The sequence below is a fragment of the Podarcis cretensis genome (genome assembly GCF_951804945.1).
Source record: "Podarcis cretensis genome assembly, chromosome: 8".
NCBI classification, from domain to species: domain Eukaryota; kingdom Metazoa; phylum Chordata; class Lepidosauria; order Squamata; family Lacertidae; genus Podarcis; species Podarcis cretensis.
In genome coordinates, this window is record NC_137177.1 from 43,132,184 (window position 1) to 43,158,905 (window position 26,722).

At 43.3% G+C, this 26,722-nt stretch overlaps 1 protein-coding gene across 1 annotated transcript in view; it reads right to left on the reverse strand.

Moving 5' to 3' along the window:
• The window catches only part of CMIP (c-Maf inducing protein), a 149,803-nt gene extending 130,206 nt beyond the window's left edge, over positions 1 to 19,597 (reverse strand). The window contains exon 1 of the mRNA XM_079989327.1: positions 18,347 to 19,597. Coding sequence (XP_079845453.1) covers positions 18,347 to 18,643 — 297 coding nt within the window. The 5' untranslated portion in view covers positions 18,644 to 19,597. The remainder of the gene's footprint in view (positions 1 to 18,346) is intronic.
• Positions 19,598 to 26,722: the final 7,125 nt, after the last annotated feature.

The window sequence follows — 26,722 nt, forward strand, 5'->3', positions numbered from 1 at the left end:
AAATCATAATGAGAGCTAGCCAGTGGAGCCACTGGTAGAATTCTACAGAAGTCACAGAGGAAACAGCAAACACAGTGACCACCACTGCTGCATTGCCGCACCATCAAGACAGGTTATTTGAAGGCCACTTGGGTGGGACCAAGGAAACATCAAGAATCACGGGGCACTGCTATCAAAGAACAGCAGTTGTTCATATGACAGCTATGGCAAGACAAACCACTGGTGGCTTCTTCCTTGCAACCCTTTAAGCAAGCGTTAGAGACTCTGAGTTTCAGGTGGCTGGCTTTCTTGTACAGAGATACAGGGTTATATGGTTTTAACCTATGCTGGCCTTGTTTGCACATCATGCTAAGCCAAACCATGGTTTATTGTGAGCCTGCCAGCACAGAAGAGCAGACTGCAACCAGTAGTGGCATCTGCACTTTCGAATGCCCTCCCATCAGATGTCAAGGAAATAAACAACTATCAGACTTTTAGAAGACATTTGAAGGCAGCCCAGTATCAGGAAATTTTTTATGTCTGGTGCTTTACAATATTTTATATATATTGTAAGCCATGCAGAGTGGCTGGGGAAACCCAGCCGAATGGGTGGGGTATGAATAACAATGTATTATTATTATTATTATTATTATTATTATTATTATTATTATTTCCTCCTCTGTCTTTCTGCTTCTGCAAAGAGCTACGCCATGGTTTAGCATATCATATCATGGCTCATGCTTTAGCTGTCTCCAGACCAGGGTCAGCCTACCCATGATGTGGGGTGAAGCACCTGCCTCAGGCGATGGAAATGCAAGAAGTGGCACTCCACCCTGACCACCATCACTGCCACCGCTGAGAGAGAGAGGCGTTCCACCTTCCCCGCCCCTGGACAGAGAAACCAAGTGAGCAGCAATACTGTGAGGAGTGGAGTAGCTCCCACAGAGTGTACCGGTTGCCGCTAGGAGGTAGGGAAGCTGATTGGCAATGGTCTAAGGAGCACCCCAGTGGAAGTGGGACACAGCACAACAGGCCAGGATGCAGAAACCCCTATTTCGCCTCAGGTGGCAACCTGCTCCAGACTAAGCGCGCGTTATGAGCAAGGTTTGTCCTATAGCAGGGGTAGGCAACCTAAGGCCCATGGGCCACAAGAGGCCCATGGAGATTGTTTAATCAACCCACGAGCCGCCCCTGAACTGAGCCGCCTGCTTGGCGAGTCCCCACGCACTGTGCTAAATCAGTGCAGTGCAGCACAGGGACTCGCTTCTGTGGCGCCGGAAACCACATCTGCGCAGATGCCAGAAATCACATCTGTGCAGACGCCGGAAATCGCGGGCGCACGCACTCACGCGCACGTACAATCCAGCCCACAGAGGGATCTCTGGTGGAGTGAACCGGCCCAGGCGAGGTAAACCTTGCCAACTCCTGTCCTATAGGTTATGGCACAAAGTATCACAGGTCTTCTGTCTCTCTCCCAAGTATTTAATTTGTATTACCTTTCAGTTCCCTTTTGGAAGATCTGGGGCTCCCACATATTTACTTCTTTGGAGACTGCCCACCATACAAAGGGAGTTCCAGGAGATATCCAACAAATGTAAATACAAAAGTACATCAAACATCAATAACCTATACGGACTAAACATTTTAAAAAACATATCATTAAAACAATGACTCACATATTGCTTCTTGGGATTAAACCTCAGAAAAAGTCCTTCTATGTATCTGCTCACTATGAATCCTGACAGGGAACACAGAGTCCCCACCACCATCTTAAGGAACAAACTGCCTGTAACAGGAAGAGGTGCTCCTGCAGAAATATGGGCCCAAGGGCTCCTGAGGCCTTTTTAAACAATTGCCATCATTTTTTAAGGCTGTAATGTTTTATGCTTGCCATATGGCCAGGAAAACAAGTAGTCTGCTTCTGTGCCTTTAACAGCAGCTAGGTATTCAGGACTCAGCAGTACTCAGGCATGGATAAAAGCATTATCACCTGCATGTCAAAGGTGCTATGAAGTGGTAGACGAAAAAGCTACTAAAAAGAAGCTGGAACCCTAGTTAATTTTCCATCCAGTTACTGGTCAAACTAAGGCATCTGCACCAACTGGTTTAACAAGCATTCTTTCTCTCTCTAATAAATTTATAAATCTACAGGGAACCCTGTACTTTTGGTGGGAGGAGGTGTTAGGAAACTTTGGGGAATTCTCAGAAACAATAAGGCCACACAATTGTTTGAAGGAGAACCTCAATTTCAGCACTTAGATTTAATATTTATATGACACTGTCAGTGACAGTGCAGACACTTTTCCAACAGCCAAGTTGAGTTGAAAGTTAGAATAAAAAGCTTTCAGCTCAGCTTGGTTGCTGAGCTAAAATAAGATTAAATTACACAAGTCTGTAGCATAGACAGAACCTTTCTTAGCTTTAAGAAATGTAAACAAAATCCCTTGCTGAGTTTCAAGCCACATCTTTCCATTGCAGTACACACCAGAGAGATGGCAAGGATGTCTTCATCTGGTGTTTATTACCTGATTTGTTTTCCCACAACTGCAACATATGCACACCTCAACCTCCTATTCAATGAAGCTGTCAGCTGCGCATGTGCAACAGATGCTTCAAATGCACACACCTCAGCTTAGCCATGGCTTACATTTTCAAACTGGATGGAAACTGGCTTAAAGGAAAATGCATCAAACAGCTGTGCTTCTCAAGAAAATACAGGGTACATATGGATCATGGGTAATGCCTTGGGTAAAAGGTAAAGGTAAAGGTACCCCTGCCCGTAAGGGCCAGTCTTGACAGACTCTGGGGTTGTGCGCCCATCTCACTTAAGAGGCCAGGGGCCAGCGCTGTCCGGAGACACTTCCGGGTCACGTGGCCAGCGTGACATCGCTGCTCTGGCGAGCCAGAGCCGCACACGGAAACGCCGTTTACCTTCCCGCTGGTAAGCGGTCCCTATTTATCTACTTGCACCCGGAGGTGCTTTCGAACTGCTAGGTTGGCAGGCGCTGGGACCGAGCAGCAGGAGCGCACCCCGCCGCAGGGACTCGGTTTCAAATACTAGTGGCAGGAGAAATGGTAATGCGTACACAGCCTTGGGAACACAGGACACTACATTACACCAGGCCAGGATATTTATTTATCTAACCCAGTGTTGTGCTTTGACTGGCAATGGCTTTCTGGGGGCCTCAGACAGACTTCTTCTACATCACCTGCCACTTGGTTCTTTTAGCTAGAGAAGATACAGGCTGAACCTGGATCTTTGCATGCCAAGCATGTGCTCTTCCACTGAGCCGTGGAATTCTCTAGGTCAGAGTGACCCTCATTCAATTATAAAGGGGATAGAGTCGGCTTTGCCCTTTACAACATCACTTATTGTTTAAAGGTTACCTTGACTGTGCAAGCTTGTGACTTCACCCCACTGCTTACAGCTCTGACTGTGCACAGGTTTAGTCACATGGTTAAGTGTCTCACTGCACATACATTCAATTGCAAAGCAGAAAGGCTACCCATCCACATACATTTACTGCATTTCCTTTACAAACATTTCCTACATTGGAGCAACAATGAGAACAGAAAGAGAGGTGCTCAACTTGAGTCAAACCAATGACACATTTGGAATGGTATTGTTTGTCCATGAGCAACCTTGAGATCTCAAAGCCAGCTCTCAAAAAGAACTCTTGCCCAAACTCGCTAACTGGAAATCATTGCAATGTGGGTGCTAGGGAATGAACACATTCTGTTTCTCTCTCTCTCTCCACAATCTTACCACTGAACTAGGATAAAAAGATGCTCCAATCCTTCCACAATTTTTATCCTCTAAAATGAAACTATTGAACAGATTGTTGATGATTTGTTGATGACTTATTGTAATGAAGATGGAATCTGAAGGGGCTATAAATCATTAGTCTCTTGCTGTATTTTCTAATTAGAAACTAAGTCTCAGCTGAATAATAACAAGGTTCAACAAGGCTGCTCTACTCCTTTTTAGAAAGGGAAAATAATGTTAAAAGTTTAGTGAGAAAGTCGGGACACCTCATCGTAACAAATTGTTGTGGTGGTTGTTAAAAATTGTATACCACCCTTCATTTTTAGATCTTCACAACATAACATTCAGTTAATGTTTTGCAAACTCCTGGTTTGGACAGGCAACACCCAAACTTCACCTACCTTTCACAGTTGTTGCATGCTGACAACAGTTATAAAGCACTCTGTACAGGGGAAACTGGTATGAAAACAATAAACCACTATAAAACAGATTGGGACCCAGTTTCCCTCCAGAGATGGTGCTGAACTACAACTCTCATCATCCCTGACCATTGGCAATGCTGGCTGAGGGTGCTGGGAGATGGAGTCCAGCAACATCTAGGACAGCCACAAGTTCTTCCTCCCTGCAAAAAAAACCAAATATGGCTGCAAGCTGACAGATTAGCTAACTTGAACTTTAGTTGATTAATCAGGTGGGAGCAGTTTAATATCAGGATGACCAAGAATCAAGGGCTTGTGGTTAGTTTGCTTTTAGATTGTCTGGGTTGCTGTGCTGTTGCAATAAAGAAAGCTTTCATCTAGCAATGCATGGTGGCTGTTTCAAGACTCCCATACTTTCAACATGTCAAAAAGGCACCTACCCTGAGATTTTAGTAATATGGAAGTATATTTTAATGTCAATAAATTAAAGGCAAATGATTCCCCAATTACAATTTGTTAAAATAAAGAATAGAATAGAAAAATGTACAGAGCAGATCTAGGAAGGGTGGAGCAGCAGTCATCACACTCTGGATTGGGTGGTACCTTTTAATTTACCAATACTTTCACCATAAATGCTTGCCAAGTATTTTTTCCAAGCCACCCCAAAAATATATCAAACCTCTCCCCTAATTCTGACGGATCAGCTCAAGTGAGTTCATTTAGAGCAACTGCAAGTCTTTTTACTTTCTTCTTCTTTTTGCAGGGGGGGGAAAAAACAGAACAAAAACAAAACAATAACTTGGAAAATTACCACACATTTCCTACCATATATTTAGTAAAGGAACATAGTCTATCATCTCCTGTCTCCACTACCTTCGGGCATTGTTTATTGTATTAAGTGTGATGTTCTAGTACACCAGGTTTTACAAACCCTAATTCCTAGAGAAACAGTTCAAGGGGTTGGTTTTCCAATTTGAAAGAGAGCTTTGATTTGCTATCTTCAATTACACACCAGCTTTTGTAGCAGCATTAAAAAACACCCAGACCATCTTCTGAACGTTTGGTGCTAGGCAGGCACATAAAGCAGGAAAGCAAACTAACCAGTTTAGGTTTCATAATCTGGACAGAAGGAAACATAGAGGCAATATTTCACTGGTGATTAATCCTGACGAACCAACAACAACTCTTTTCCAATTTACGCAGATCTTCATATGTACTCCCCACCCCCTACATTCCACCTCCGAGGATCGTGTACACAATAAAGTAATAAAAACTCATGATTAGGGCAATTACAACAACCCAAAGCAAAACAGCAGCATTAAAACTGAAAGGACAAACACAGCTTGTGTCAGATGAATCTCCCCAAACCGCAGGTAATCTGTAAATGGGGTATAACCACCAAAAGGTGGACAGCACCTGCCTAATTTGAGATAGGGGTTGAAAGGTTGGGACAGAGGAGAATCCCAGGTGATGGATGCAGGCTCATGTTGTATCAGATATTGTCATGGATGGATGGATGGATGGATGGATGGATGGATGGATGGATGGATTGATTGTTTGTTTGTTTGATGAGTTGTGACGGGGGTGGGGGGGGAGTTACCATATCATCCCAGGGCCAATGACAGCAGCATAATATATAGTTATAAAAACAGACAGAACAGTTAACCACTATAAAAACAAGCAAAGCTGTTCAAAACAGAACAGAACAATTTCAAAATTCAGCAAAAGTGGTAGATTCCTCCAAACAAGATATTTTAACTGTTGAAAGCCAGGGTTAAGAAATGCATCTAGCATACAGTGAAAGCTGAACAATGATTTTACTAGACACTTGTCTGTGGGGAGGGAGATCCATAGCTTGTGGACTGCCACAGAGATTACCCTCCACTGGGCTGCCATTCTCTGTATTTCTGTATTTCCATAAGAGACCCCTTTGCAGAGAGTCTGTAGGAATGGAGATGATCTTTCAGATATTTAGGGCCTCAGTCAGTTAGGGTCTACCTAGGATTGTTTTCCTCTTCACCAACACAGAGGAACTGGTGTGCTCACATTACAGCTATATTCACACTGTACACTTAAAGCTTTAAACAGTCACTGCTTCAGTTTGTTAAGGGTGCTGAGAATTGTTAGGAGACCCTCACAGAGCAACAATTCCGAGAGTGGTTTAACAATCACTTCCCAGGGAATTCTAGGATAGGCTAAAGCGTGAAGTCCCTAGGGCCATCTCATATGCCCATCATGAGTTTGAAACCAGGAGCGGACCTGTGCAGTCGATGCCTACATAGGCACAAGGTTTTCAGAGGAAGCTGCAGCCCTCCAGGGTTTGGGGGCAGGGAGTCTCTCCCAGCCCTACCTGGACATGCCAGGGATTGAGTCTGGGACCATCTGTGTGTAAAGGAGAAGCTCTGCCACTGAGCTACGGTCCCTCTCCTAACTTGACACCTGCAAGAGAGCAGCAGGAGGACGTTGGCTGCCACTGGTAAACATGAGACCCTTCTGTGGTGCCACACGAGCCGCAAACCTTTGGCTCTCTGCCTTGCAGAGCATCTTGTTTTCAGGAAACAATCCCTGGCTTGCTGGGATATGCAAGGGGTCCTCTTTCGCCAGCTGAGTATTTCAGCCAGCTGAAGTGGATGGGTGTCCCCAGCTACTAACCCCACTAGGCTCAATATTGTGAGACCACCTTGGAAAGCATATTTTTTTAAAGGTTCCTTGAAACAACTAAAACTAACAGTGCAATCAGATATCCTTTTCTAACTCCTCCCCAGACCATCACACTTGCTAGTTTTCATTCTCTACCTCAACCTTGGGGACGGTGGTGGAATAGAGAAACGAAAGAGCCAAGGTTCTCAACATGCCCCACCAAAGCAGAAACACTTGAAGTCACAAATACCTGATACAGGTTTCCACATCCTCACACATCTCTGCTGTGAAAGGATTCCCTCTTACTCAGGACTGAATTTTCATCATATCTAGGGTTGGGAAGACTGGCTAATGAGTCCAGAGGATGACTACAGTCTCCTTAGCATGTAACTTAGCCCACTAGCTCAACTGACTGACAGGTGGGCACAGTTTTGAGGAAATAACTCACAGGCAAAATTGGAACTGGGAGGTGGGGGCGCATTAGTTTCAGAGGTTCCGCTTCTGATTTACAGAATGAAAGAGAAGATACAAGCACCCCTCAAAATCTTTCAAAAATAAGGTAAATGCAACAAAAACCTTGCACCCCACCACTCATGAGAATATCACCAAATTTTCTCTCCTTTTGAAGATTCTGTTATTTCATGGAGGGGTTTTTTTGGGGGGGGGGGTGGAATGCAGGAGAAATGTTCAGCACAGCACTAAATCTAAACCATCAAACCCAAGGGGATAATGCAGCAAAAGCCACAACTCCTTAAGTTAATATTTTAAGTTCATAGAAATCATGAAATGTTTTGCATATGTCCCACAATCAATCTGCATCCTGGACTAGATGAGGTAATGCTTCCCCCCCCCCCCCTTTTGAGCTGCTTTGCTGAGAAAAAGCAAACAAATGAGCTCACCATCCTGAAGGCCAGACCCTGTGAGGTGCAGCTTGATTCCTGCTCCCTCCATCTGCCAGACACACGACAATTGGCATAGGAACCATCATTACGGTTCAACGCCTGGGCCTGGATGTTCGCTCCCATGCCAAATAAGGTTTAAAAGCATATATAAATGTCTCTTATACAGGGAAATTATACTGAGCAGTATCATCATCTGAATTTGTACACATTGGATCAAAGTCATTCTCACTTTACTTGGTTTCTTCCAGGGAGCATTTTCCTCCTGTGCCATGTAGTTTTCCAATCAGTTTTTCTGAAAACCGACGGAGGCTGCTCTTATAATTAGGAGAGCAGCTATGCTGACAAGGCACAGGCTGAACTGACAAGGGAAGACTGATAAGAGCACAAGCTCTGCATGCAAAAGGTCCAAGGATCCATACCCAGCAGGTAGGGCTTGAAAACTCCCCCACCTAAAATCTTGGAGAGGTCTTGCTTGACACAGACAATGCTGAGCAAGACAGGAAGGCATCTTCCTATGCAAGACATTCCCTGGTACATATCTTGCACAGTGATAAACACAAAAGGTCCCAAGTCCAACCCCTAGCATCTCCAGGTAAGGCTGGGGAAAATCTCCTGTCTGAAACCCTGGAGATATGCTTCCAGTCAGTGTGAACAGTACTGAGCTAGATGATCAGCGGTCTGACTCATTATAAGGCAGCTTCCTATGTTCCTAGCACCAGAACCCACTCAAATATAAATTCCACTCCTTTGTCAACAATCTGCTAGCTGGACCAATGCCTGATGAAGCAGATCATACTCCACAAAAGCTCGTTCCGTTAAAAAAACACACCTGTTATAGTCTTTTAAGGTACCACAATACTAGTTTTTTGTACAGTACGAATAGACTAATGCAGCTGCCCCCTCTAGAATTAGACCCAGGTTAGCAGCCTGATGTTGCTGCTAACAAGAATTACTTCTCAGAAGAATTATCTCCAGCTTCGCCTCCCACAACTACAGAAGTGAAACTAGAAACAATGTATCAACATCCACTTTTCGCTTCCTTGATGGAGGTTAATTGGTAACTTCGTTGTTATTGTGCAATCACACCCCGTCCTTCTTAATCACAGACAGAGAGTTGACCAGATTCCTGCAAGTAAAAAAATATAGGCTTTCACCCTCTCTATTTTTCCCAGGCCGTCAGCATATACATGCATGCAAGGACTAAAAGCACACAGCGTTGCAGCATTGCTAAAGCCAAGCAGATCTGGGTTTGGGCTAGTATTGGGATGGGAGACTAGGGCACAAAAAGAGCCCTACTGGATCAAGCAAAAGTCCCAGCTGGTACACTAGCCTGTTCTCGCAGTGGTTTATCAGATGGTGCATGCAAAATTTGAGCACAGCAGCCCTCTTACTCGAATCCCATGAGCTTTACCTTGAGTTTAACGGCAGAAGGGAAGCAGGAGAGAAAGCTATACTATTTAGCACTTTGGGAGAATTGGAAAACAGTTCATGGTAGCTGCTGCTCTATGCTGTTAGATAATTCTCTTTTGCAACAGAGACCACTAATTTAAGCTTTTATATAAATTTGATTTACATATACAAAAAAGCAACTCTGTCAAAATTCATGGTGGAGGTAGGGACGGCTGGATCAGTCTAATTCCAATGTGTGTCAGTTCCGCATGTGTCCATTCACACTTCTTATATTGTATTTGTGCTTTAATCTGCCATTTAAAAAAAACCTATGCAGAAAAATTATTTTAAACCTATTTTTTAACTACAAACTGCATTTTTAATCATTTATTTTATCTCATCAAATATATCTAAATTTACTTTAAAATATTGATTTTGGTACATGTTTTGAGCCAAAACCTTTACCACAAAATTATCAAACTGCACAATATGAAGCATAATTACATTCTGATCCACACAATAGATCAAGAAAACATCGGGTCGGTTTGCATTGGAATTCATAGAAATTGATTCCCTAGGTGGATAAGAGAGAACAAAACAAAAGTCATGTGTATTTTGAGCCATATTTTGTCAAATTATATGTAGACCTTAAGAAAGATTCATATATATAGCAACAAGGGAAGCTGTGTTATACTGAGTCAGTATTGTTTACACTGAATGGCAGCAGCTCTCCAGGGTTTCAAATCAAGACTCTTTTCCCAGTCCTACGTGGTGGGGGTTGAACCTGGGACCTTTTGCAGGCAAAGCAGATCCTCTATCCACTGAGCTACAGCCCTTCCTTGCACTTGATCACAGTACTGTCAAGAGAAGGCTTACAACTCTGGTTTAGCACCATATGCTCCAACTGCTCCTATTTAATAGGGACAGTCCCTATTTTTCGAGTCCCTGTGCTTGGTAATTCGCCTTGTCCAAATTCAGTCAACATGAATTGCTAACATCACCATTCTTTAAGAGTTCAACCTCTCCCCCTGATGTTCCCGGTGATTACTAAATCACTGGTGGGTGGGTGAGCGCATGCACACGAAGGCACCGTGCCATTTCACACACTGCAGTCACCAAGCTATATTTTGCACAGTTGGTAACAAATGCCAGAAAAAGTCTTATCTTCTACCAAAAGAGCAACCTCGCTCTTGGCTTTTTAAGTCACAGAAGCACAGGGTCACTGTTTAACAAATGAACGCATCACACAAAAACAACAAAGAGCTTCCACTATGTGTAGAGAGGGCTCAGGAACTCATTGCTAGTGGGAGAACAGAGATTATAAGCCTGTCTCCGTTTTCATCTGCAGGGTGGGAGAAAGTATGCATCACTCAATGCTGCCTCAAACAGAGGCAGAGGACTCATCATTTAGAGCTAATCCACTCAGGAATGGACACCAGATGATTTCCATTCTCACCACTCAATCACTCAAAATATGCAGAGTCAGAGTAGAGAACGTGAACCACCATTAAAAGGATTCTATAGTGTCTCTTCTGCTGTAGCTCATTCAGCAGTTAAAATCCTCCATATATCCAGCTCACATGAATGAACCAGCCTTTAGCTGCCATTCACAAAGTGATGAGTTCATCAAGTGACCTCCATACCTGTGTGAACCAGCTGTAGCTCAGTGGCTACAGAACACATGCTTTGCATGCTGAAGGTCCCAGGTGCAACTCCTGACATCTCCAGGTTCTGTTTCTATGGATTAGATAGCAAGTGATGGAAAAGACCCTGAAGAGCTGCTGCCATATTAACCTAGATGAACAAACCACGTGCCTTGCTCTAAGCCAGCATCCTATATTCCAACATTTACAACAGAGGTAGGAAACCTTCAGCCTGAGGGCCACATTCCTCTCCGGACAACATTCCAGGAGCCACATGCCAGTGCTGGGACAAGTCAGAGGGAAAGGTAGGTGGAACATTTAATGTAATCCATGAACGAATTTTCCCTCTATACAGTAGGCACACACAGACCCTCTCTATCCTCCATCCAGGCAGACAACAGGCACTATCAGAGTTCAACAACACATTCCAGCCAGGCAAACATTCAAGGAGGGTGAGAACCAGGGCCAGGCAGGGGTGTGAACTGGGAGAGGGGGTGGAGTCCTGAGGGCCAGATCCAGAGGTCTGGAGGTCTGCAATCAGCCCCCCACCCGGACTGAGGTTCGCAATCCCTGCTTTACAAGCAGAGTACAATACATGAATGTTTTATCAAACTGGTAAAAGAGACCACTTGGCCGTTTTCATTTCACAACAGTGGGGATTTAAAGCTACTATGCTGGGCACAGGAATAACGTAGTTAAAGCAAAGGAAAGAAAGAAGAAACAGAAGAATGTAAAGAATCTAAAAATAGCAAAGAAGGGGGAAAATTGGGGAGCAATAAATCTCTGGAATCATAGTGACGCTGCTACCTAGCCTGTTACTGGAATATAATCTACACGGATCTGAAAATAAATGTTGGCAACTTTTCCAATGAAAATGAGACAATTTTATCAATTAAATAGAAGGGAAATAAAGATTAGTATATACATCTGACGCCCTTTCTTGGATTCTCCATGCCTTGTCTCTGAGAGACACACTCTATAACACAGGGTAACTCTACTGAATGAATGAGTAAATATATAAATAAATAAAGGTGATACTGAGTGTGGGTTTTCTTTTACAGATTTATGTGCAACACACCCAGCTCATATGTACCAAGAATTCCTAAAGTCTGAGCTGGCTTCCTATCAGATGCAGGAGCTAACTGCTGGGTCAAATGTCTGAACCAGGCTTTCAGGTTTTGATCCTTGGGAATATTTGGCTTTTAAAAATGCATCTCTACACTTGTGAGGGCTAGGAAATTGTTTCAAAAAATCTAAACTGGAAGCTTTCTAGTTGCAATTGCCAGACCAAAAAGTAAGTACCTTGGCTAGAGAAAGCCTATTGCCATCCCCTCCTTTAAGTGCAGACTCAAAATTCAAACTTAGGCAAACAAAAATGAAAATATTAGGCAGAAAGGCAGACGCAGGAGTATCTACATGTAGTTTTTATTAACTTTGTTGTATTTTAGTTTATTATAGTTTGCTACATTGGTTCAAGTGCTGCTGTTGCAAAGAATATGAACATGATAGCATGCGCACAAATGCCGTAATGGATTTTAGAAATAAACAAATACTTAGACTCCTCTGGTGTTTGCTTTATAAAACTTCATCTGGCCCAGAGGAGAAAATTTGTCTATGTCCCTGAGCAACCAGTTATACAGAAAACAAAAGTTTGTAAATATTAAATTGTTCTATTGGGACATTAGGCAGTGGAACCAAGAAAAAAAAACCCAACATGTTTCTGTTCATTGGCACAAAATGAAATTATTATTATGAATTATCTTCCTGCATGACAGAAAAACAACCCACCCAGGAGTCATGCATGCCTTGCAAACCTGCATCTTGTTTGAAGTCTCTTGCACAATGAGAAAGAACAGATAATAATGCAGATCAGGAAAACACATACTATAATAATTTATATCCCATGCTGATAACTACATTCTGAAAAACCAGTTCTCATAGAATAGTTCAACAGGCAACTCACTAAATCAGTGGCAAAACTATGATGGATTCTAACAGAACTTATCTGTATCCAATATACAATTTTCTATATGAAATACTGTGTATAGAGTGGGAGGGGAAAGAGGTGGTTAGTATCCATCAAAACAGTTGGGATAGTCAACATCACTTTCAATTGAAAAAGGTATGGCACGGGAAAATATATTGGAAGGACACAAACTGTCCGACAGATAAACCTGAAAGACAAGAAAGAACAATACAGTGGTGCCTCGCAAGACGAAAAGAATCCGTTCCGCGAGTCTCTTCGTCTAGCGGTTTTTTTGTCTTGCGAAGCAAGCCCATTGACGGCTTAGCGGATTAGCGCTATTAGCGGCTTTTAGCGGCTTATCGGATAAGCGGCTTAGAAAAAGGGGGGAAGGGAAAAAAACCCGCAGGAACTCGCAAGACATTTTCGTCTTGCGAAACAAGCCCATAGGAAATTCGTTTTGCGAAGCACCTCCAAAACGGAAAACTCTTTCGTCTAGCAAGTTTTCCGTCTTGCGAGGCATTCGTCTTGCGGGGCACCACTGTATCTGAAAAGTTGCTAGTTTATTGCCTGTGTTTGTTGAGAGCTGGGTGCACCTCAGAGGTAATTGCACAGCTTCCTCTGTGGGTAACAGGATAGAGAACTATACAGTGGAACCTTGGGTTACATACCGTCCTCCTTACGAACGCTTCAGGTAACGAGCTCCACTAACCCAGAAGTAAATGCCCCTAGTTGCAAACTTTGCCCCAGTATGCGAGCAGAAGTCAGGCGTCAGCAGCGAAGCAGCAGGAGGTCCCATTAGCAAAAGTGGTTAAGAATGGTTTCGCCTTAAGAATAGACCTCCAAAACAAACTGAGTTCATAACCAGAGGTACCACTGCATAGGCCCCTTCTCAAGAGTCATCTTAAGAAATTTCTGTCTAACAAGTCATTGTGAAGAAGAGGCACCTAATCTGGCCATCTCCTGTTAACAGGCCTACTGTCTTTTGCTAGGGTACGTCTATGAGCAAAACGTTGATTTAATGCTTTTGAATCCAAAAGATCGTGCAGTGAACATTTTAGTTTCAATAGACTGCCATGGACCTGTCAGGGCCCACACTCTGCAAGGGGCCTCACTGCCAATCCCAGTGACTCCTCCCCAGCTTCTTCTCACCATGCAGTGGAGGGAAAAGAGGTGCAGTAGCAGCTCCCTCACACCCCATTTGCCTGACACTCTCCTTCTGGGTGGTTGTGCTGACTGGACAAAGAGGCAGCAGTGACATGAGTGAGAAAGATGTGGGTCCAGTAAGGGCACCTGGAACCTCTAATACTGGAAGTGAACCAAACAGAGAGAAAAGAACTTGGGAAGAGAAGCTGTGAGGACATCAGGAGCAGGTAAAATGGAAAACACTGGACACTCTTGACTGACTAGGAATAGACGGACCAGGCATTGCAGTTGGACTAGCCAGTGACAATCCCCAGCAGCTGGTATTCTGGTGCAAAATGCCTCTGACACTGGAGGAGAAACATAGCCATTGTGGCTCACAGCCATTGATAGCTTTATCCTTTGTGAATTTGTCTATTCTTCTTTTAAAGCCATACAAGCTAGTGGCCATCTACAGTATATCTCTTGTGGGAGATAATTCCATAGTTTAACCATGCATGGTTTGCAGATGACTGCTTCCATCCTGATTCAAGAAGCATTTGTGCACTTTAAACAAAAATAAAAATCCATGCAAAACATCTTTTAATAACGTCTTCAGACAGTCTGAGGGTTGCTATTGAATTTTTAATTTTATTTTTTAAGGAGAAAAAAAAATGTTCTACCAACCTGCTACACTGAGTTGAGCTGGGACCAGAAATGCCCAGAGAATGATGAGACACGATCATGTGCTGTTACTCACAGAAAAAAAGATGACTGTCCCCATACTTACATGAGGGCAGCCATCTTGTTTCCCCCTCTCCCCAACGATGTACCTGCGAGGAACAGCATGTTCATCATGGACCATCCCTGGTCCCACTGCTAGCAACTCCAAGCTGTAATGTCAGGGGGTGGGGAGCATTAAAAAAACAAAAAAAGCTGTCAGAGGATTCAGAGTTGTGGAGATTCCACAGCAGATCATGTTCTGATCCACAAATAAAATCAGTGGCTACAGATCAGGTGAGTTCACTGCTGAATTGTCTCACACAATAATATGTAATATGAAGCCATTGGACTGGCCAGGTCTGGAATAAATATTAGGAGTCTGGCCTTTCCTCCTCTCCTGGTCAAGTTCTGCCCATTATAGTTTTAGCCGTGGCTATTCACTGCATGCACCTTGGGTTGCATCCTACATCAGATCCAGACTCATGCAGGGCTTATCTAAGGCCTGGGACAGGAGTCTCCACTTGGTTGAGAGGCACAGGGCATTCTTGGCATGACAGCATAAGTCCAGCAGGCCCCTAACAGAAGGCCTCAGCCAACTTAACCCTCCAAGGCCTGGGACAAGTGTACCTGACTGCCCTTGACTCTGCACAGGCCTGCCCACATCTGCTTCCTGGCATGACTGATTTTGGCCTTGGCCTGGCCCTTTTTCACTTTCAGTACCAGCATCTTACTAAAATGATGCAAATGTTATAGGCACTAGAATGGCTGACAAAATGGCAGTAAACAATGACATCATCCACAGCTGCTTATTTGGCATGACATTAAATCAGAAAATGTATTCAAGAAACTTCTTATGCATGGTCCATCTCTAGACCTAGAACAGGGCTGGGGAACTTGTGGCCCTCCTCCCATCAACCAGCTATCAGGGATGATGGAAATTGTAGTCCAAAAACATCTGGAGTGTCATAGATTCCCCACTCAACTTAAAATCATGGGGTTATTTCCAAGTCAGTTGTACTCAGAGTAAGTCCATTGAAACTACTGAATCTTAGTCGTGTGTGTTAACTCCAGTGGGTCTACTCCAGGTAGAACTAGAATTCCATATAACCCAGAAATTTGGGAGTGGGCTTGCAGGCCATCCAGTCTGTGTGCTTTATACCATAATAATAACTATTTATATACCACCTGTTGGCCTTAATAACTTAAGAAGAACCCTGTGGGATCATGCCACCAGCCCATTGTAGCCCAGCTTCCTGTTCTCACAGCAACCCATCAGATGTCCACAAGCAGGACCCCAGGAACTGGTTTTAATATGCCCCCCTCCAAAGCAGCATACAACCATAACAAGGCATTTTGTGTAAAAAAGCTTAGAGGTTTTGACAACTAAGTGGTATAAAAATACTGCGAAATAAATGTAAAAACCTGTCACACAACCACCAAGAGAAAGAAGTCTTGCTAAAAAATCATGGAAGGAAAGTTCAAAATCATCTGTTTCTGCGTCAAGAGAAACCAAGGCCTTCACAGATGTTCTACTGTATACAAAACTGGGGAGTGGGGGAGAGGGAGAAATAAACAAAGCTTTGATAAAGCAACCAATGTGAATTCACCCATGTTTGCAGTTCTGCGTTGTAAACATGTCAAAGGTCACTACAATTTGATAAGCTTGTATCATTTACACGTGGTGCCAGCTTGTCTTTTAAAATATATATTTAAATTCAACTGGTAGGGGTCACAATCCTCAAATTGGGTTGCAGCTTGAACTGAAGATGGGCTGTAACCATATTTTGTAGACAGAGAAAAAAATGGGTGGGAAAAAACACAGAGATGAAAGGGAAAGGGTGACATGGGACACAGACTGCGACACACAGTAAAGGTAAACATAATAAGAAGAAAATGAAGGCTGCCATCTATGCACACTTGCTTAGAAGTTAGCTAATTGATTTTTAGGAGACTCCAGGGCTGTAAAAGTGGCTTTCATACTGCATGTGTGAGTCAGAAGTGGAAATGAAAAGCCAGTGTGACTGTAGTGGCTAGAGGGCTAGGCCTAGGAAGAACCAGGTTCACTTTTCCACTCAGCCACAAAGCTCACTGGGACTGCATACACATTGTACATTTAAAGCACATTACTCCCCCCAAAGAATCCTGGGAGCTGTAGTTTAAGGGTGCTGGGGGACTATAACTCTGCAGCTCCCATGCATGGGCAGCCTTCGTGACCTAGAACCAGTCACTGTCTCTCGGCCTAACCTACCTCACAGGGTTGTTTTGAGCATAAAATAGGGAGGGAACCATGCGCATCACTAAGAGCTCCTTGGAGGGAAGGTGGGCAAAAAAGAATTTTTTTTAAAGTAGTAATAATAAAGAAAGGTTGAATGGCATGGATTTACGATGTTGGCTTAGCTGTATGGAATATGCACCAAATTTTTACATTACATACAATCTACAGCATGCCATGCTATAAAAATGGGGAAGGGCTTCTTGGACTCACAGTTAGGCAAGCTTTGTTCTAATGAATGGGAGAGGCTCCATTCTTCCATTCATCTCAATGGAGCATGTGTAGCAGAAGGAAGTTTTGGAGACGAAATGCACCTTTCTGTTGTAGTTTCTCTTCCTTATCCTGACTAATCCTCAATGAAAGATGGGGGAGAGGGAGGGAGATGGTGAATTAAATTCCTGTGCTATCCATGATGGGGATGGGTCAGAGATAGAATAAACACAAGCTGGGGGGGGGACCTAGAACCAAAGTCAAGGCCCAAATCACTTTTACCACTCATCGTAAAAGTACTGCACAGCACAGCAACATTACAAAAGTCCTATCAATCCATTCAAACTATGCAATGCCTTTCCACATTCAATACATTATCTTCAGCTGCACTGCTACACACATTTACCTGGGAGTAAGTCCCATTGAAAATAATGAGGCTTACCTATAAACAGACATATAAAGGGTTACAGTTTTCCTCTACAAGTTATTTGTTTGGTTTTCAAGTCAACTTTAATTTCACATCACAGTTCTAAACCAATGCACACTTTATTATTTCAAAGGTTAAGGTTTTTAAAAAAAGAAAAATAGATGCTGTACTTGGAGGGGGGTGCGGTAGACCCAAAACACAACCTTCCACCATGAGATGTTACTTTGGGCTAATTCTCATTAACAAATATGCTCAGGAAAAAAAGAGTCATTAAAAGACAAGACTTCATCAACCTACATTAACATCAGATATCCCAGTTGCTCAAGGGCAGGAAGAGTTCTGTAAGATTTTATTTTATTAACTTGGCCTAAGGTAGAAACAATCTTCAGCTAAGTGTTGCCTCTTATGTTTTGGTCTTTAGATAAGATCAGACAGATTTTTCCATGCATATGCACTCGCAGGTTTTTAAATTTTGCATTATTTTAAAAATTTGACGTGCAATGTACAAAAAACGATTTTAAAAGGAAAAAAACTGCATTATTATTTTGAGAGTCCCACATTTACAAGCCCCATGGACAGATAGCCAAAACCACTTAGAGCAGCTAAGGCTGCATGGAAACGTTTCCTCTGTAAAAGAAAGGTTTGCACAACCTCCCGATACACAACCCAAGAATCATTCGTGTGGGTGGGTGGACATCCGTTGCTACCATTTTCGCCTGACACCACATCTCAGGGGGAGAACGAAGTCGACGCTTCAATATCGAGATTGTGAATACAGTACACACAGAGAGATCCCTCCCTTCCCAGAAAGGAGAGAATCCTATTCTTTTGGAGCAGGGGGGAGGGGGAGAAGGCAGCTCTCACATAGGAGGAGAGAAACGTGTTACTTACTGTTGCTGACGTGAGGCTGTTATCCGCCAGGGTCAAGTGATGAGGTTCCCACCTCCTCAAAAATTTGGAGGTGAGGATCTTGCTGAGGAATGTCCGGGGGTGCCTGATGACACAAACCTGGATATCTCCTTCTTGAAGCAGCTTATATCTCATCCCACTGCAGTGGACGCCTCGCCTGCACAGCGCGGCCCCCATTTTATTCCCTTCCGTTGCAGACATTTCGCCCAGCAAAGGCTTGCTCTCCTCGATCTGTCTATGGTCGCTTCCTCCGCCACCGCAGCTGCTACTGAAATCCATCACAGCTTTAAGAGGGAGACGGTCCGTTCGGCTTCTTTGTTTTATTATTATTATTATTACCCTCTGGGGTATTTTTTGGCTCCCCACCCCTCCCCACCACTCGCCTGCTTGCTCTCCCCCCCACCTCCTCCCCCGAAATCGTCCAGGAAATTCAAAAACGTAGAAAAACACACAAACATATACAAAATCCAGGGGTTTTTCTACCCCCCTACAAAAGAGCAAGAGAGAGGAGGAGGGGTGAGAAAAGCAACACCCCCCTTAAAAAAAAAAAAGCACCACCAAACAAACCCAATAGACAGGCGCGCGCGCCCGCACAAAGAGGAAGCGACCGGAGGGGAGAGAAATCCTTATTGGAAACTTCAAAAATTAAAGCTTCTTTCTTTCCTTGCGTCGCTGTTGCTGCCGCTTTGATCCTCGCCTCCCTTTCTCTGTTTTCTGACTGTGGTCTGTGGGGCTGCGGAGGTGGGGAAGGGGGTGGCGGAGGATCTTGTTGCTCAGTTTCCCAAATCCATGCTGGAAAGGAAAGGTCGATCCCGACGCACAGGAAGCCGGAGACAAAAGGCAGGCTTCATCCAAAAGGCAGGCGAGGAGAGGCAGGGTGTGGGAATCCTCTTTTGTGCGAGTGGAAGCAGCGGAAGGGAGGCGCGGGGCCGTGGGGGGGGGCGAGTAGAAATGGGTGAAAGGTTTCTGTCTCCCCGGCTCCTTCCTTGTTCTTGCCGTGCACGTCTGAATGGGCTCCACAGACGCGCGTTGCGGGGGACGGAGGGAAGGGCTGGCTGGGCGCGCGTCAGGATAGACGGGTGGATGGGTGCGCGTGGTGTGGGAAAGGGAGGAAAGGCGCGTGGAGCCGCCGCCTCTTCCTCCTCCTTCTCGCCGCCGCCGCCGCCGCTCCTCCTGCAGCTGGGCAAGGAAGAGACACGAGCTTCGCTGAAAGATTGTTGCGGGAGCAGCTCCGGAGGCTCGCCTGATTGGTCCCCTCGGTCATGTGCGGCCCGCTCTGACGTCAATGCCAGCTGGAAGAGCCGCTTTGCAGGGCTGCTGCTCTCTCTCCCTCTCTTAAGGCAGACTGGGGGCGAAAGGGGGGTCAGCGCCGCGAGGGTGCGCGGAAGCTCTGTGGCACGCGCGCTGCAAAGTGTGTGGGGCGGGGGGGTTCAGCTCAGGGGTATAGATGGAGGGGGACTGTTGCTCTGGGAGGAAAAAAGGAAGGCGCGGCGGGCGGGCGGGGGGAAGGAGTGTAATGAATCGTGGTCTTCTTCTTTTCTTTATTATTATTGTTGTTAAATTATAATAAAACATAAATTATAAGAAGAAGATCTCTCACCTTGTGTGGGAGGGTGCTTTTTAATGTGAGTTTCTTTTTTTTACGGTTGTTGTAATAATCAGCTTGATTGTTTGAATGGAAAGGTGGGTTATAAATGTTTTATATATTTTATATGAAATCAGCAAGCATTGTTATCAGTCATATTATTAATCACTATTACTATTGGCCATATTAAATGCTAGTCCTACTCAGAATAGACCCACTGAAGTTAGTTAAACGTGACTAACTTAGGTTCATTAATTTCAGCAGGTCTGCTTGGAGTAGGACTTAGCTGAATGCAACCCATTAGTAGTACTAATAGTCGTACTAGTACTATTATTTATTACCCTTTTTTTTACTTAAGTGCACAAGGCAATTTAAAAATAATACAATTGCCAAATAAGCCTCATGTAAACATCAAAATATTATATTTTATACCCTGCCTTTTTAGAAAGCGCACAAGGCAGCTTACATTAATCCAATGTAATACCAAATAAATATGTAAAATTATTATTATTTCCCACATTTTTGCAAAAATATACATGGTAGGCAGCTTACATAAAATAAATTCCAAATTCACGTCATGCTGGATTTTAAAATATCATTTAAGATTTCTTTTTTAAAAAAACAACAACCTTAAAACAAATGCAGACTAACAAGCAAAACTAAGGTGGTATACACACCAAGGTGTTAATGCACACATGGATAATACAGATCCGCTGTCCAGTATGGTTTAAATTTGGGATGGGGAACCTGTGGGCCTCCACATGTTGTTAGACTACAACTCAAATCATCCTCAACTATTGGCCATGCTAGAAGGGGCTGATGGGAATTAGAATCCACAGCATTTGGGGTGCCAGAGGTTCCCCAACTCTTGATTTACATGTTATAATCAAAACAAATTCAGAACTCTTCATGGGAACTATTTTTGGGACATGACAACTCATTACAACTTCCCCTTTTTGAAGGAAAAAAAGCACAAAGACAATGAAAGCTGTTAACATACCGATGTTAGCATGAATGAAGAGCAGTGCATATAAATATATGTGCTTCCATCACAGCTGCCAAATTTGACTTGAATTTTGCTCATTCATTTTGCTACTGATCAATTTTATGAAATAATGCATTTCCCAAACTTAACATGTTTCCATAGAAAAGGGTGTAGTGGGGCAAAAATGTTTTTGCAAGAATGTTTGTCAGTGAGATCTTATTCATATCAGCCTTCTACAACCTGTTGTGCTCTGATGTGTTTCTTTAGACTTGGTTTTGTGCTTGTGTACAAAGCCCTTTATAACTGCATTATAAAGATGTCTGCGACATGAAGGCTGGGAACATTGACCCTGCAGTGTGGGAATCCCTTGCAGACAGGTTGTGTATTCACAGGTTGTGTATTCGCAGCACTGCCACCTGGAGAAGAGCAGGGCCACTGCTGCTACCACCTGCTCCTCTCTGCCCTTCATTTTTATCCCCCACCACCTTCAGGGTGCTGGGGCCGCTTCCTAGGCAGTAGAGGAGGTGGGTGGGTGGATGCCATTGTCTCTTTGGTCTCAAGTGGCATAATGTCTTGGCCCCACCCTCACTCAGATGCAAATAACACCATGTACAGCAAAAACAAACTTCAGGTGTCAGATTTCCTTGGCAAATCACAACGTGCCCATTAAAACAAACAAACAAATAACCCTCATTTTAAATCAAGTAAAATGAAATTCATGTATATCTAAATGAAAGTATGTTAGACTTAAAATTCAGAGACTGTCTGATGACGAAACACAGTGTTCTTTCCGGAATTTCCCCCACTCATTAGTTACTACAGATAGGTAAGTTTTTATCACATGTGTGCTGAAATTTACCTCACCGTTTGGTAGGACTGCACAGTTCAAGCATAGCTAATGCACTCCGTGTATCGTTGGACCAAACTGCCATCAGCCCCAGTCAGTATGGCCAATGGTCAGGGTGGTGGAAGTTGTAGTCTAGCAACATTTAGAGGACACCATGTTTGCTACCTCTGACCTAGTTACTTTGGGTTGAGAAACTGCTCACCTGAGACAGTTTAGACATCTGTGTGGGTTTGCTGAAATGCAGTAACCAAGCAAAAATCCCAGCCTCACAAGCTGATTTTCTTACATTTTGCATCAGGGTATGTTACAACCATTGCAGAAAAAGGCATAGGAAGCCGGTATCTGTGGTGAGCCTTTTGACCACTGTTCTTCCTCTAAACGTTGCCTTACTGAAATACTGGAAACAAAAATACCACTCAACGTGTGTAACTCATCTTCCAGCAATGTGCAACCCTGTCACCTCTTGATTTGGTAAATCAAAATATTTTTACAATCGCTTGTATTATTTCAGAGTAATATAAACTGTATTACACAAAGAAAAAGGAGAGGAGGGGGGAAACAAAAACCCAATAGGAACTACAGGAATGATGGGTGGCACAAATCAGATGTCATATTTTGTAATAAAATAGTAATAATTACTCAAGCATTCCAGATTTTATAGGAACCCAGTTTAAGTTGCTTTTGTAAGTGGTGTTTGCTCATGTACAAAATAAATTTTCACCAATTACATAAGAAGTATCCAGTGTAGCTGTGCCTAGCAATGTTCAAAGATGTAACTTTTTCCAAAATAGAAATATTCAAAACGTTCTTGTACCAAAGCATAAGGTCCAAGTCCTGAATTTCCCCCCATGTTTGTATGATGGCTAAGGATGCAGCAACCAATAAAAAGATAACTAAATATTTTAATATAACCATATTATTATAGGAGAGCAAGAAGGGGAAATGATTGAATTGACTCCTTAGCAATTGCAACAATTTCTTTGGAAACCAGGGACCAAAATTATTTTGTATACAAAATTTAAGTTGATATCACTTAAGCATGTGACTGGCAAATTTGGAAAACATCTGAATGCATGATCCAACTCCAGGTAGTGGGGGAAGAAGAAAAACACATGTTTGAACCATTTGTGTAACAATTGGGGTTTATGTTGTAAAAAATGGGGATCTGCCATTGTGTATACCAGCCAGTCTACAACCTCCAGCTTAATAGGAACTGAAACTATGGGGAGGTAAGTTGTGCATGTGAGGAAGCCCTCCTCTCCTCACCTGCAAACTTCTTTTTCTGTTAAAGCCAGACCACCAACACCACCCACTTACGATCTAAGTGAGCTGGGACACTTCTGCATTTAACCGCAGAGAAATGTTGCTGTCACTTTTGGCTTTGGTTCTTAACTTGCTGAAAATGTATTCTGCATTGCGGGTAACATGCTGGGGTGGAATTCTGACTAAAGAATAAGGTTAGTCCCTCACATATGATATGAGGCACCCAACACCTTACATCGAAATGTGGCTTCTTGAGAGCCCATGCCAAAAGGTGAGCCAAAGGAACATGGAACAGAAAATCTGCGTTCTGTAGCACCAATAGATCCCAATAGCTTAAGAGCATTTCAGAAGGTTTGATTCCAATCAAAACAAAATATTTGGATGAAGAAGGAGGAAGTGGTGGGGCTGGATGGTTTATTTAAGTTCTTCAGAGTTTGCAGACTCTTAGGTCAAAGCCAGAAGGATAATAAAGTACCGTACTGTACTTCACACTCCCATAAGCCCTCTTGACTAATGGAGACTCCTGTGATCAACCTTTCAAGGGAATTGTGGCTGAGCCTTTCCACCCCTTGCGCTTGGCCTTTAGTGCCCATTTCCTCCTTCCAACAGGAAGTCCTATGGCATCTTCCTTGCAAGGCAAAACTACTGGTGTTTTTGTTACTAGACGCAGGTCCTACTATGTGCACATAATCGGTTTCCAAGAGATAGTTTGTAAGGCAAGCATTTGTATAGTGAGCTGGCAAATTCCATTATTCGCTATAGAGAAAACCAAGGCGTTCCTGTCCATCTAATGCTCTCTCTCTGACTGCGATTCCCAAGATTGCACTAGGCTGGAGAATCTTTCCAAGTGCTGAAAAACTGCTCACTGATTTGTGTTCAGATACCTGAATCAGAAACTTTTTTTAGTGATAATAGGGTAGAAATCCTTTACGTGCAGAAAACTGAAGTTTTGTATGCATAGCATAGCAGAACCTGTGTGTATTTGTTTTAGGGTGCTTCCAAATATGCAAGTGTGACATTCCTATCTGGTTTTCTCTGTGTGCATGTTTGGTGCACTTGCTTCCACATGTTCCCATTCTTTCAGCCATAACATTCATTGCAGTGGGTGGAGCTTGATGGAATCTATCAGGGTGGTTTGGGGCTCCCTACCCCCCAACTTCTTCTCTCAATCACTCCTACCTCTAAAAGGAAAAAAAATACCAGGTACTCTGCAAGAATACATGTTACCAACATGGTTTCACATCAGGCAGGTCAGAAGTGACTTGCCAGGTAGAGTGGAGCCACTATGATAGCTTCATGGCAACCAGGTCACTGGTGGAATCTCCACATATATAAAAAAAAACACTGTGAAAATGCTTTTTTAAAAAAAGTTTTGAAAAATATATTGAATTTGACATAGCTCACCATCGCCATCTAGTGTCACATTAGTATATTGCACTTTACAACACACTTTAAAAGTTTTTATTTGCAGCTGTATAGCTAAGTCCACTGTTACTTACCAATACACTGGGGAGATTAACATGGTGCATAGGGCTCTTTTTCAGGGTTCTTTAGTTGTCTGAAGCCATTAGCACTGGCTTCCTTGTCACATTTTAAAGACAGATCACTACTGAGAGTCCAGTTTCTGGCCCAGGTCCAAAAAGCCAGAACTGTAATCTAAAGACAGGCTTGCAGCAGGACCCAGAAGAGGCAGAGGGGAAATGAAGGATACTATAAAACAAAGGTAATCAAAACAGTGCCCTCCATATAGTGTCATGGTAGAGAGCATGGTTTGCTGTCTGCAACCCTGAGCAAGAAAAGCAGGGGTGGGGAGAGTTGTACATGAAATGCTGTTGCAGGTCTCTCTTGTAGTCATCTTAGCCAATTTTTCTCAACACATCATTTGCATCTTCACTTCTCTGGAATCAGCATCCGTTGTTCATCCACTTTTTGCTGAGAGATAACATCACTGCCAAATTTCTACAGTCCATTGTTTTCTGTGTGGCCCTCTTGTGTTCTTTTCAGACCTGACTTGTGGTGATTGGTGGGGTTGTAAAAAAATACAACTAGAGCAGTTTGTCCAGTGTCAACAAGCAAAGTGCTATTGAAGCTTTTAAGGGCTACTCCGCCTGTAACCAAAAGCTTTCTGTTTGCAGGTTCAGCCTGTTTTATTGTTTATTGATTAGTACAGCTGCATGTTTAGTGATGAATTGCCCCTTAATTAGTCAGCTGCTGTTCCCCATCAGTCTTCCTATGTGTGCTTTAGTTACCAGTTTCCTTGCTTTGCCCCTCTTTTCCCTGAAACAAAATTATGCTATTTCACTATATAAGAAATAAAAGGAGGGAAATGATGAAAGAAAACAAGCAATTAAAGCACACACACACACACAAACAAACAAACACACACAAACACACAAACACACACGTTACAAAAGACGTCAGTTGACTAATTAGAGGGTAATTCACTCCTAAGTACCCCAGCCACACTGAACATGGAACAATAACATGAACTGAACATCCAAAGAGAAAACATTTAATTAACATTTCAGGGGAACTTTGCTGAATAGATGTCCTTAATAATAAATATGGCAGAAGGATTTTGACCATAAAGAAGGGCATTGCTGGATAATAAAGGGGGTCCATAGAACAGCCATTTTAATGCCACTTCCTGTTTTACCAAGAAAAGCATAATTGTTTCTAGTGAAGCAAGCCAATATCAGGAAAATGCACAGGCACAACAAAATGATATTAAAATACAGAAACATGGCACAAATATTTAACAAGTGACATCCTTGAAGAGGAGGTTTTCCCTCCTCCTTTGGAAGGTAAGCAAAATCAAATGAGTCACTTTAGGGATGGAATTCCATGACGGTGGTGCTATGACAGAAAGGTTTGCCACTCCTCGCAGCTCCCAGCTTAGCTTTACAAGATGATGTCACACTGTGGAGCATGGCCTCCACAGAAGGCCTGAGATTGTGAGGAGGTTTAGTTGCTGTGAAATACCTTAACAGAGATCAGCTGAATTTCACTGGGATAATAGAAGAATGAGCTGAGCCAGATAGATATTTCTCCTCAAAAGTCTATAATACATGAGAGACTCCTGTTTGCACTGATTCAGCCTCTCCTAAATTGGACACCCCACCTTAAACATGCCCATATTTCATTGGATCCCAGGACTGGATGCCTACCTTCCTATCTGTCCTACACAGAGGAGAGGTTATCTCAGTGAGTGAGTCTGCAGTGACTGACATAGGTGTCTCCCCCCCCCCCACCTTTGATAGGGCAGCTGAGTGTGGGCATTCTCCTCAGTTGTGTCATCCTGCTTCTTTTGGATGTGGCAGCTATCATGCCATGCACCCATGGCAGCCATTTTGTGTTATTAAATGCCCCATGGCAGCCATTTTGTAACTGGCTCCCACAGCACTTCCTCAAAATTCCAAATGTGCCCACTGGCTCAGAAAGTTCAGCAATCCTTGGTCTACAGAATAGTTGTGAACCTATTTGCCGAATGTGGTTCCTTATGTAGCAAAAATGGCACTACCCATGCACAAAAGAGGTATCAGCAGGGTCAGGGGAACCCAAAGTACAAGCAATATTTTGGGGCAAAGCCCTAAGGGAGCAAGGGCAAGACTCAAAAATAGCACAACGAAGACTAAAAGTCCTCTGTGGGCATGGAATGCTGGATGACTGACTGGGTGG